Source organism: Urocitellus parryii, chromosome 2, assembly GCF_045843805.1.
Source record: "Urocitellus parryii isolate mUroPar1 chromosome 2, mUroPar1.hap1, whole genome shotgun sequence".
NCBI lineage: Eukaryota > Metazoa > Chordata > Mammalia > Rodentia > Sciuridae > Urocitellus > Urocitellus parryii.
In genome coordinates this window covers 153722914-153736205 of record NC_135532.1, presented here as the reverse complement: position 1 = coordinate 153736205, position 13292 = coordinate 153722914, and the positions used below count along the sequence as shown (strand labels likewise).

Genomic DNA, 13292 nt, shown 5'->3' with positions numbered 1-13292 from the left:
GGCCACTATGATGAACAGTACTCTTTAGTTCTCCTTGTAGTACATAGCCAAACTTGTAAAAATTGCTATATAATTAGCTGATGCACATCTTCCTAGAAAGAACTTGATGTCTTTGAATGATAGTTATTTGACTATTGAGTAACTAGTTTATTTCCTTACCCCCAGTATGTTTTGCACATACTGAGAACTTGGTTAATATTTGTTGAATGCTATTATATATGTTGAATGGTCAATTCACATAAGTTTTAATTTTAGGTAATCAACAGTGTGACTGTAGGCAAGCAACTTAGTCATTTCAAGGTTCTTTATAGTTCCAAAGCCTTTACACAAGTGAAACTAAAATAATTGTTGGCTCTAAGAACCTGATAAATTGGCTATTGCATTTCAGGTAGTCTCTTAATTTGTGGCTTCCTTATTTCACTACTTAAATAGGGGGCTAAACAAGTTGAATATCTAAAAGACAGTCTTATTTTACAACAGCCTGTCTACCACATTTGAGCTTGTGACCATAAATAAATGATATGTTTCTAAATCTTTTAAAATTGCTCTCTCTCCCCCATTCCTCCCCCCCTCTCTCTCTCCCTCCCTCCCTCCCTCCCTCACTTCCCCCCTCTCTCCCATACAGAAACACTGATCTTTCCATAATTTCATTTCATGGGAAGTTAAGATTTAACCCTAGAAAATTTTTTATTAGACACTGCTTGAGCCTCTTCAGCAAGTTATATGTTTTGCCCAATGATCTAGAAGAAGAGGGTTTAAATTTTTAACATGGGACAAGAATCTATAGTAAGGGTCTTAACTATTCTCACATTCAGTATTATTATTGTAAGTAGTAGACTGATTGCAAATATGATCATCATTTTCCCTTCCTGGTCTTTATACACACATTTTACAAAATGACCTTTTAGCTCCCTGCATTCAGTAAGTAGAAATGATTTCCCCCACAAGGCTAGGCTTGTGACTTGTCTTCACAACAGAACATGGCAGAAGATAGGTTGCTAGTTCTGAAGCTAGCCTTAGGAGTACTTACACACTCCTGCTTTCTATTGCAATTTTGTTTCTATCAAGAGAACAAACGTAGGCACAAATTTTAGAGAATGAAAGGTGTGGAGGAAGAGAGTTCATTTCTCCTGAACAGCAGCCAGCCTACTCCCAGAAGCAGAGCTGTTTAGGCTGATCCACAACAGACTGCAGTGGAATGAAGCCATTGATCGAGCTAAAACCAGAAAAAGCACCCAACCAAGTCCAGATGAAAATTCCAACCAAAAGAACAATGAATTAAATAAATAGCTGCTGTTTTTAGTCACTATATTTAGGGGCACTTAATTACGCACCAATAGTTAACTGGCAGCCTTTGGTTCAACAATTTAGGATCAGCAGCTAGACTCCTTATGTATGAGGCTGATGTGCAGCAAGGTGAATTCCATACCTGGAAACATCCTAACTATTCTGGAAATTCCTGGGTATATGCTAACAAGAGTTTTAGCCACAGAGGCCAATATACTCTTTCTTCATTCTGCCCTGTGATTGAGAACAAAACTATAGCTTCCTTTACCATATGTGCTTAGATAATGCTCTTTTAACTTTCATTAGCTACATCTATTTGAGGGTTTTCTGAATACTCAAAACACTAAACCTAATATTATACATGGATACCTAATATTACATGTGGACACCTAATTTGGTGGAAATCATAAATTTTAGTATCAACTGTTCTCACCATACTGTTTTCTGTCCCAAGTCATGTCACCATTTCTGACTGATACAACTGTCAGATAATAGCTACTAATGGTTGCTTACATGTACAGAAAGACTGGGAGTTTCCCTCAACTTTAAAGACATCCATGATAATTTATTTTTCTTTTTAGATTCAGATTGATAGTGGTGCTACTGAGAAACCTTACTGAACAACACAATGGGATTTGCACAATTTACTGTGAAAGGATTTTAGGCTCAGACTGAAATACGACTTCTACAAATAACTCCATAGCTAAGTGTAGCTCCAAGGTGAATTTCAAACACTTCTATTCCCTTGGCAACTCAGGCAAATTCAGTTTTCATGCCAGACTATGGGGCCTTTCTCTCCCTACCCCCACACATACACACATGCACACAAACACAGAGAACTTCCCAGAATTTCTTTCCATTGGAGATTGATTATTAATAGTAGGAATATAACCCACCAGAGAGACTCACATGGTTTGCTCTCTGGTAGGTCACAGATTTTGGTCAATGATCTAGAAAATGAGGGAAAACCCACTAAAACATTATGAGGCTCCATACTATAACCTTATCTCTCTTAGTCTTGATATGAAACAGGCACATGACATGTTAGTAACATTTCACTATAGATGGCATTTAAATTTTAGAAGGTTAGAAATGCACACTTTGTCAGGATGAGGAATACATTTCTTGGGCTAAGTAATCCAAGATCAACATATAGTAGTAAGTTACTAATAATTATGGTGTGTTATTCAGTTGTCCACCACTATAATAAAACACATCAGGTAATTAACTTATAAAAATAAAAGTTTTATCTTATCTCACAGTTTTGGAGGTTTCAGGCTCATTGGCTCATTTTCAGGTTCATTGGTGCCATTATTTTGGGCCTGTGATGAGGCAGCATATCATGGTGTGAGCACATATGAGAAGGAGCAAAGAGCAAGCAGAAGGGGTTGGGGAGCCTTTTCGGTTCATGCGTTCAACAACTTAAGGTCCTCTCAATAAGGTGCACCTCTTAAGCATTCCAGTAACTTCCAAAAGTGCCATCCTAAAAGCCAAATCTTAACACATAGTTCTCTGAGTATATTCAGCATCCAAACTATAACATATTGTTGCCATCTAATTTATCATCCAAAGTGAATTTTGAAGTCAGAAAAGGGTGCTGTTAATAACTGTACCTGGATATCAAGCATATATTGGGACCGTCTTTCCTGAATATACCAGGATGTGTGATCATCCTACTAATAATGTACTATTAAGCCAGATAGCACCAAAAGACAATGAATAAATAAAAATAAATGTCTACAACAGGTAACACAAAGGGTAATAACAGGTGATACAACATGTATTACTTGGGAAATGGCTAGCTGATTGCACCTCAAAAAGGTTCACCAGATGAATTTTCAATTGTTCAAAATGCAGACTTTAGTCCTAAAAGCTTAGAAACTTATTTTATATGCTTACTAAAACTTTTCCCATCTTTCAAGGATGAACTGACTAACAAAATTCATAAACCAGCTTATTGGTTTACATTAGAGCAATTATTACCAAGAGAATACAATGCTCACAATTCTCCAGCTAGTGCATCTTCTCCTGTAAATTAGCTATATAAGAAGTCATGTTATAATTAGAGGATTTCTTAGTGACCATGAAATCACAGCATGGGAAAATTCATTTTATTATTTGAATATTTAGAGCATTAAACCTTTATAATAGGTTCTATCTATCTCTATAAAAAAAGCTGCACCTGCTATGCTGCACTGGGAAAAGTTATGTCTTCTAGCTGGAGGGGCCATTTTCAACATAGAAGAAAATGGTTTGGATGCATAAATATCTCCAAAAACTACCTTTGGTCAATCACTCTTCCTGTTAGCTCTACTGATCAAAGCCTTTTCTATCATTGAACAAAAGTCTCTTCTAATAGGCATGACTTCTTTTCTTTTTTTTTTTTTCAGTAATACACTATCAAAATGTCATCATGTCTTGATGGCTAATGAATCCTTCTTCATATTCAGACAATTTTGCATATACATATTCTTTTCATGATGGATTTATTTTCCAGTTTAATTCTCAGGAGGCAGTATTAATATTCTTCATTCTCATGTTCTTCAGCAAAAAAAAAAAAAAAAAAAAAAATTGGTTAGCTCATGAATGGCAGGTGATGCCATGTAAAAAAGCTTAGTTTTCTATATATGCAAAGAAACACACACACACACACACATTCACACACAGTGAAGCACCTTAATGGTTTCGAGCCTTTTACCAGACTAAAGAATATACAGATGTAGATGAGATTTGACATTCTAAGCTGAATACAGTAGCACACACCTGTAATCCCTTCTACTTGGGAGGCTGAGGCAGGAAGATGACAATGTTGAAGCCAGCCTAGGCAACTTATTGAGACCCTATCTCAAAATAAAAAATAAAATGGGCTGCAGATACAACTCAGTGATTAGAGCAAGCATGAACCTTTGGGTTCAATTCCCACTACCCCTGCTACACAAAATGATATTGCAAAAGTTCGTGGTCATCTGAGAAAGAAAGTAGCCAAAATAGCATACAATGTGGCAAAATCTACAGCAAAGACAAGTACAGGGGAAAGTCAGGACACACTTTAGTCATTATCAAAATTACAATCCTAGTTTTACATTAAAGGTAGAAAGAATAAGAAAGTTATTTTGTTTTCATTCACAGTTCAGATAAGACAACCCAGAATTTCTAAAACCATACACTACAGATAAAAAGGACAAAAATCTATTCACATCAGGCTGAGGTTGTAGTTCAGTGGTAGAGTGCTTGTTGTATGCAAGGGGAAAAGAAACTGAACCTGAGGGAATGTTTGGGGGATTTATCCCAAGAAAATGATGAATTGAAAAGCTGGTTGATAAATTAATCAACAAATTTAGTTAACTTCTCTGTTGACATCATCATAATAAGGCAATTAGAAAGGAAGTCATTTGAATTCAATCTTTGATCTTCCTTGCCATTGATGGATTTGATGCTACTGTTTTCCACTGTTTACAATGACCTCATAAACCATGAAAAGTAGCAATTTCTTTTTCTAAAAGTAGGTATATCAATAGCCTCTGGAGAGTCAATCCACCTAGCTGCCAAGCCAACTCATATTAAGAAAGAAGAAAGAAGTATCACTTCCTTATCTGTTAATTCATAGATACTCATATAAAGAAATGACATAAATTTGTTTGAGAAAATGGTCAAAAAGTGAGGATAAATTTTTATTAAACATTGAAATTGTGACCTTACAAAGATAAACATTTAAATGATTCTTGATTTAAGTGGGATTGGACAAAGTCAGAAAACTGTACCAATTGCCATGATTATAGGATGTTTTCCTTCTGAACATCAGAGTCCATGATATTTCTACCATTTTCAAGGATTGCAAAAACTTAATTTCATCTCATAGATACAGTTAGGCTTATTTTGGCCAGGATTTTGCGTCACTTCATAGAGTGACATAGGAGAGAGCTGAGAGAGAGAGAATGAAAGAATGAATGAGAGAAACAGAAGCAAGTCAGAGAAGTTAGCTAATTTCTGATGCATGTGTTACCTCAAAGCTTAGTATCATTACACTGAAATATTATGAATTCTTAGTAGACCAAATACAGGCATGTTTGTTAAGTACTTCAACTCAAAGTCAAATTAGGTAATCCTTTGATTAGGAGTTGTTTTGGATTGTGCACAACTCTGATTTCTCCTTCAATGGAATGGGTAATTGAGAACTGACTAGATAAATAAGAGGAAGCATTAAAAGCTAATTTCATTCTTGGAACATACACTACAAAAATGGGCTATGATAATGGGTTACCATAAAACAATTTGAATACCACAGCACATTTGGAACTAGTCCTATCTGAAATCTATAAGACATTCCACTCAATAATAAAAGGGATAAAATAATGTGAATTTTGTTATTTAAACAGAATTTAGCTGAACAAAAATATCTGTAGCTCCAAAAATATGATAATGGTTTGTATACCGTACAATAGCACAATAACTGTATGATATGGCCTTATCAAATAGCAAAAAACATCATTGTCTTAAAAATAAAATATATTTAAATTTTGACTTTATTCTTCACAGGAAGGAAAATTCTGCTCTATTACGAAAGTAATAAAAAGTACAAATGGATATTTTATGATCTTTTCCATTTATTATTGAAAATAAAAGGAGCTAATATTCTAAAGTAATAATTAAATAAATATTATCACCCACTATTCCCAAGAAAACATTCTTTAATATTTCAGTAAGTAAATTCATTCTTTGTGTATTACATGCATTTATGTGTCACAGATGAGATAGGTCTTTGTGAAAACAATGAAGAATAAAATTAACACTCTGAGAGGAATTGAGTTTAAGTTTCTATGTATACACAGAGGATATTCTATTATAGCTGTACCTATGTGGCTCTACTGCATATTTGGGATATAAATTGCATGTGAAGACTTGAGTTAACAGCTTCAGGGAGGTAGAACTCTTTGATAGAGTTTTATACTTAATAAATGGCCAGAACAGAAAGAGGTGTGTCAGGGATATAAGACATGATGAAAATAAAGCATTAAAAATACTATCTGAAAAAATGCTGCCATTATATAAAACTCATGCTGACATTCAGAAAGTACCCAGTTTTATAAAGGTCAGGGTTACTGACATGGAAATTTTAGGGAGAAAAACAAAAATAAATTTTAAAAAAGAAACATTTTTGCTTGCTTATAAAATGGTCAAAGTGATAATTAAGTGGAATAAATTAAAGGGTGTTATTCTATTAAAATATAATGAAAGAATATAGCATATTTTACTGCTAAAATTTTCAAAATGCTGATCAAGGGGATTGTTAATCTTTCTAAATCAGAACCATGCATTACACAGACAGAAAATTTTATAGATGATAAATTTAAAAAGCATCAGAAAATAACTCTCCCAAGATTTCAAGTATTCAGTTTTTAGCTTTTCTTATATGGAAAAGCTAAAAACTGAATACTTGCATCCCAACTCCAATACCAAGAGTATTCTAATAATATTTAAGACTTCTAAAGTGGGCTTTTATTGATTTTGTACTTCTTAGTAAATTACCAGTAGGCATTCATTCTCATCTGAAATTCTATTACCAGGATAAGGTAGCTTGAATTTTCTAAAAAGTTAGAAAAAGTTTGAAATCTGGTAATGCAAATATTTTGAATTTCTATAGGTTTTAGAACAACAATAAAGATTTTTATTTTCTTCTATATTGTGGAAGCAACATCAGGGTGTTCATAGGAGGCTTTGTCACATGAACATTTTGCCATCAATCATTCTTTATATCTGATTTCAGGATTTATATGTGCAATTGTAACATAGGTAGGCTTGCAGAAGAAATGGGTCACAGGGAAGGCTCACAGGGTTTTCTGACACCTAAAAGCAATTCCTACTTTTGAAGTCTCTTTTCCAAAAATATTGGAGTAGTAGTTCCTCTCCATCACTTTATTTTTTTTAAATAGCCCTATTAAGTTCTGGGAGAGGAAGCACAAAACACAATTTTAAAAAGTAGAAAAACAGAAATAAAATTAGAAGTTGGGGTACATTAACACTTTTCTAATTAATACAATTTATATAAATTTTGTCTAGAATGAGATAAACAGAACAACACTATTGGAAAAATGACTCTGCATGCCCAAATAGGTTTCGTTTTGTTGTTATTGTTTTAATCTTATGGCATTAGGAACAAAGTGTGTTTGAGCTGGAAGAAATTTCAGAGTGTATATTCTTAAGTCCACCCTTTTATTTTACACATGAGAAAGTTGAAGCCCAAAACGTTAAATGACTTGCTCAAGTGCCTGTAGGAAGATGGTCTTGAGCCAAGCCTCAAAAAGCAATTTACTGCAAATAGTACTCCATTAAATTTTAAATTGCTATTGGATTAAATAAATCAGGAGAAAACAACATATATATTGGCTAGTAGTTTGTAGTTTTTAAATTAATAAATTTTAATAGTCCCACATTAGTAGTCTGAAAAGACATTATCTGAGTTGATGCTTTTTCCAAGGCCTGTTGAGATAAACTGATATGTTCCAAACATAATCTACTGAAAACAGCGTTGTCTTGAAATGAATCTGTAGCAGTGAATACTTATGAAAAATCCCAGAGATGGGTGTACACAGTTGACCCAAGTAAAGAAACAGTTAACTGGAAAACCCCACCTCTTTGTAAATAATCAAGGAAAGCCTTTCTCTCCCTCTCCCTCTCTCTCTCTCTCTCTCTCTCTCTCTCTCTCTCTCTCTCTCTCTCTCTCTCAGCAATACAAAATGTCACCACAGGCTGACGCTCTTTTACAAGAATAATGAGATTTTTGCTACCTCAGATGCTGGGTACACACCATTTCATTGCCTTCATCTTTAATTCAGTTTGGGTGGCTTGATACATACCTTCCCCTGTCCTTAAAAACAAGTAACATGGAATGCCTAAAATACATTGACGACTACTGTACCAAGTACAGGCCAAAAGACCTACAAGAGCAGTTTCATAAACTCGAGTTTGTCCTCCAATACTGGACACACATTATTAACACTGTTCCGGAAATGAAGGGAGACAGCCAGGGAAGTCAGTGGGGTGAATGAAGGCAGCCATGGGCACTGCACCCCCAACTGGCTCTGTTATGCAGAGCTCTGAAGGAGGCGCGCTTGACGTCCAGAACCTGAGTGCAGACACAGCGCCTTAGTGTCACAATCCTTCCTTTTAAAGCACGCAGACAACTGCACCGAGAAGTTCGCCAATGCCAGCCAGGTTATTCGTGAAAGCCGAGAATCTGAGGGTCTGTGGCATCCTAAGCCCACATCCGCAGCGGTTGGCAGCGCTGAGAGAGCGCTCCCTGCTCGCGCAAAGCGCGCAGCTCTGTGCCCACTGGACAGGAGAGCCTGTGGCGCGGAAAGAAGCGCTACGAAAAAGATCTGAAAGAGGAACCTCTCCCCCGTTTGGCAGCTAAGTGGTGAGGAAAAACCTGTCCTTTGACTCGGCCAACTGAAATAAATTCCAACGCGACAGCACGAGAAAGGAAACTGGGCTTGTGAGTGTGGTCGGGGGCGGGGAAGTAGATGATCTGCACTCTCTAAGTCGGGAGAGGGTTAAAATGAACACCAACTATGGGCGTGTGGATCTTTACATTTTACAAGCTACATCACTCTTGTACTCCCTTCTTGAATCTCCTCCCCTTGGCTCCAGAGTGTCTTTCCTTCCCCCCATCTGACACTGGGTTCAGGAAAAAGTGAAATCCTCACCGTGTCAGACCCTAGAGGGTCTCCCCTTCCCATCTCCGGTGTTTCCGCCTGCCCCACCTGCTTTAAAACGGTTTAACTCTGCTTTCACAGTCCCCGCCCCAGAGCCTGAGATTTGTCACAGACGCCTTTCTCAGCCTCAGAAACAGCAGGTGAGATCATTACCTCACCTAGGAATGTAACTTTAATAAAGAAAGCTGGAGAGGGCACCCTCCCCAACACCAACACACACAGCAGTAGCACCTCACTTGTGATCTTTCCCTCTAGCTCTAGTCCCCAACCCTACTTTCCTCTCTTTCCTTGGGGGGAGAGTCAGAGGCTTCGAAAGCTCCCTACGGTCTGAGCTTGCCAACAACTGAAAGGATGTGCAGCAATAAAGGAAGCCAGAGTTTTTTCTTTGCCAAAAACTAAAGAAAAGAGAAAGAACAAACAAGTCAAAAGCAGGACGTGGTTTAACTGGCAACTGTCTGCGAAGGGATGTAAATCAAAACTTCAAAGGTAAAATCCTCAAGTCCAGCGAGGAAATGAACCTGATGCTCTGTCAAGTGACTGTGAGCGCTCAGAATGCCAGGTTGGGACTAACACATGTCACTCGGCCGGTGGGCCTCAGGATGCCAAGGCTAGGGGACGCTCGGGGAGTGAGGAAAGGGATTCCCCAAGAGATATTTTAGTTAATGAGAATTTTGCAGCCCGCCCCCCCTCCAATCGCCGCTTTCCTTTAAGGTTCCATAGAACTGAGAACTGTCACAGGATCTGTCACAGGTCCGGAAAATCCACCGAGCCTAAGAGCTCCCCAGTCAGGCTGTTAATTCCAGCTCATCCAGCGTTATTTGCCTGCCATCACCCCTACACTCACCACCCACCAAGACAATGGAACCACGATTTAAGGGTTAGGTATTTCATGTGTGTTTTTTGTATTTTTTTAAGGGGATGATTAAAGTCCTTCCTTTCTCCTCTACCACCCCCCCATCCCTTCTTCACTTCATAACAAGGGGAAGTTCTAGGGGATTTATCACGAACAAGTGCGAACAGTTATTTTAGTCGAAAGCTAAGCGAAAGAAAAACTACCCCAGGCGCAGTGACGTGGACTTTGATACCCAAAGACTGGGATTGTCAGAGGGCAAGAGACTGCCTCTTAGCCAGGAGCCGCCGGAACCAGGCGAGAGAGTCTAAAAATCTTGACCATGGGTTCCTGCAGCTCCAACCCCGGCCTCACCCAAAGTTCCTGGAGCTTCACCCAGCTCTCTGCCCAAACTTGAACCAATCAGTCAAGCCCAGAAGAGCGACACAGGTGACTGAGCCCAGGGCCAGGTCTGTGCCTAGACGGCCTTCCCTGATCTCCCCCACCATTCGCCCGCGCGCACAGCCACAGGACGCGAAGCCAGGGCCGGAAAACTAGAAAACTGCCCCTGGCCCAGGTCAGTCCGTGGCCTCTCCAAGGCCCTTACTCACCTGGCCTGAGGATCGCAGCGGAGATCAAGAGGCAGAAAACCAGACGGCTGGAAGGGGACGCCTTGGATGCCATATTCCTCCTCCTTCTAGAGAGCCACAGACAGAGTCCACGCCGCAGGAGGTGGCGACGTCCCGGGCCCCACGGTGCCCGCACGCTCGTGGGTCCCGACGCAGAGGGCAGCGGCTTTTCCCAAACACACTGTCCCCTGGGCTGTGGTGGCGTTGCACCTTCAGGTCTCTGCCACTCGCAACTTTCCACCACGCAATACCCGCAACTCCTCCGCCCTCCCCCTCAGCACCCGCCCACGGTCCCTTCGGCTACTCCTCCCAGGACCCGCGACCTGGCATTCCCGGAGACACTTGAGTGACACGGAAAGGTGTACGTGGTTCTTTTAGGCTGGTATCTTCTGTTAGTTTTCTTCTCTTGAAATAATAATGTTGATAGTTGTAGTGGGCATAAAAAGCTCGGTGCTATGAAGGAATCGCCCGGGGCGGCGACGGGGGCGGGGGGGGGGGCGGCGGGTCTCCTCAGGTGGCAGCAGTGGCAGCAGCGAAAGCGGCGGCAGCAGTAGCAGTGGCGGTGGCAGCGGTCTCTGGGCTGCTCTGAGTGGTGAGACTGGAAGGCGTGTGTAACTGCCTCTCTCCTCCTCCCTCCCGCCTCTTCTCTCCCTCCTCTCCCCTCCCCGCTCCCCTAGACGCAGAGCCTAGCAGGTGGTTGGAGCGCCGAGCCGCAGCCTAGAGGCGCTGCAGGACCGAGTGGGAGATGGAGCTTAGCGCTGGGACTCTGGTGGAAGGAATATCGCGGGCTTCAGACCCGTCTCCCGGATGGGCGGGGCTTCATCAGGACTCCACCCCCAAGGGCATGCCCGCCAATGAGGAGCAGATTCGGTTGCTGCGCGCCGCCGGGTGGGTCTACCGGACTGACACTTCCCGTGCGTTACCAGCACCCTGCTGAGATGGCCTCTCTCTCTCTACTGTCCACCAGCCTCGCCCCCAGTTCAAAAAACTAGATTGCTCTCTTCTTGCCCACAGACGCCCGTCTCACTGGCTCACTCCTCTGGGATTTTTCTCCGCCGTAGTGTAGCAGTCTCCCAGTTCTATAAAATAGTCAGGACGGGCAATGGGGGTGGGGAGAGCACCTGGGGTCTAAGGGCGGGAACCTAGTGGGGAGGAAGGGGCCAGCGGAGGGGGAAAAGGTAGAAATTCTCCTTCTGGGAGTTGAGACGAAACGCTACTGTTTGCTTGGGGACAGTTCACGCATTGTATTGATTCCTCCCTTACTTTTTTCATCCCCCCCTTACCTCCCCTCCGTTTCGCGCTCACCTTTTAGGTTGACCGCCTGAGTCGACTGCCCATTACCAAATGGAAAGAAGATTTTTTTTTTCTCCAAGAGAAATTAAAAATTTCTAGACCACACTTCGTCATAGGATTTTCCCAATGTCTACAATAACCGGAGTGTGTGTCACTTTTTTTTTTTAATTAAGCGGCGATTTTTTTTTTAAGTCACAAAACAGAAAATCCTCAAGTTATTCAGATTAAAAGTCAAACTCCTCTTGGTCCTTTCCAGAAAACAGGGCATCCCAGCAGATGGGCAGGGTTCTCAGGCAATTTCTTAAGATTGAGCCACCTCCCAGGCTTAACATAGGGAAGCTGTGTCGCTTTCAGATCAGGCAGAGAGCATGAAGGAATATTTTCCTCTAGAACACAGGGGTGGAGCTGTTGGAGCCCTAAGTGGCTCTAAATCAGGAATGCGGGATCACAACTCTTATCCCTGAAGCATAATAAAATAGTGGTCCCTGAACCACTTCGCAGGGGCATTAAATAGCCTTCGTGCATCACAGGGTCACCCCTGTAATGAGGCTAGACTCCAGTAGAGAATGCTAACAAGTAATCATCATATCGTGCTATTTTTTCAAAAGGCTGCTAGTCACCAGCCATATGGGGGAGGGAATTCAAACAGAAGAAGCTTATGGAAACAAGAATGTGGGCGCATGCACACACACACACACACACACACACACACACACACACACACATGAATTCTTTATCTTTTCACTTTGTAGATGATAAAGCTCTATTTTTACCTGTGATTTTTTTTCAAAAGCTTGCTTGTCTTTTCCTAGTTCTCTTATATTAGCAGTATTCTAAAGGAGAACTCATTTTTTTTTTCTCTCAAAATAAGTAGTTTCTCCCACTTGGTTTTAACATTAACATTTCATTTGCATCTTATGAATCAACAGCAAGGCTAGGACATGACAAACGCCTTTTAACTGTATTCCATGAGCTAAGCTTGGCTGAACTGCTTAACATGGTCATGAGATCTATAGGTTCCTTGATAGAATTGTTTTTCTTTAACTGTAGTGTATTTCTTTAACTGTGTGTATTAGAACAGATCATCCCAATTGTTATCTTTAACCTGGATCCTTCTCTCTAGTGAACCTCTTTTATCTTGGGTGGGACTTATTACTGCATACATGTTAAAAAGCTCTTCTTTGGGAAGAGCTGTCTGATTTAGGTTCTGACAGTAACTGTATGATCATGGTGAACTCATTTAACTTCTTGAAGCCTGGGTTTCCTCACTAGTAAAAAGTGAGAACAATTGTCTCACTGTATTTTTGTATTAAGTGAGATCACACATTTAACTAACCAAACATGGTAGAAGGAGCTTGGGCATGGGGAATAAACAGAGCCTTGTCTGGATCCCTTATCAGCATTTATTCAGTGAGTGACCTTGAATAAATGTCAGTCATAAAGTGTGGTGGCATATTAGCATATCACTTTCAAAGGTGTGCATTTAAATTGGATCAGAATGTTATATAAATTATTGATATGATACATAAACACAGAATTCTA

At 40.4% G+C, this 13292-nt stretch overlaps 1 protein-coding gene across 1 annotated transcript in view; it reads right to left on the bottom strand.

Annotated features, from left to right (window-relative positions):
* Positions 1–10847, bottom strand: part of Alcam (activated leukocyte cell adhesion molecule) — a 188440-nt gene extending 177593 nt beyond the window's left edge. The window contains exon 1 of the mRNA XM_026406439.2: positions 10440–10847. Within this exon, the coding sequence (XP_026262224.1) occupies positions 10440–10512 (73 nt within the window). The 5' untranslated portion in view covers positions 10513–10847. The remainder of the gene's footprint in view (positions 1–10439) is intronic.
* Positions 10848–13292: the final 2445 nt, after the last annotated feature.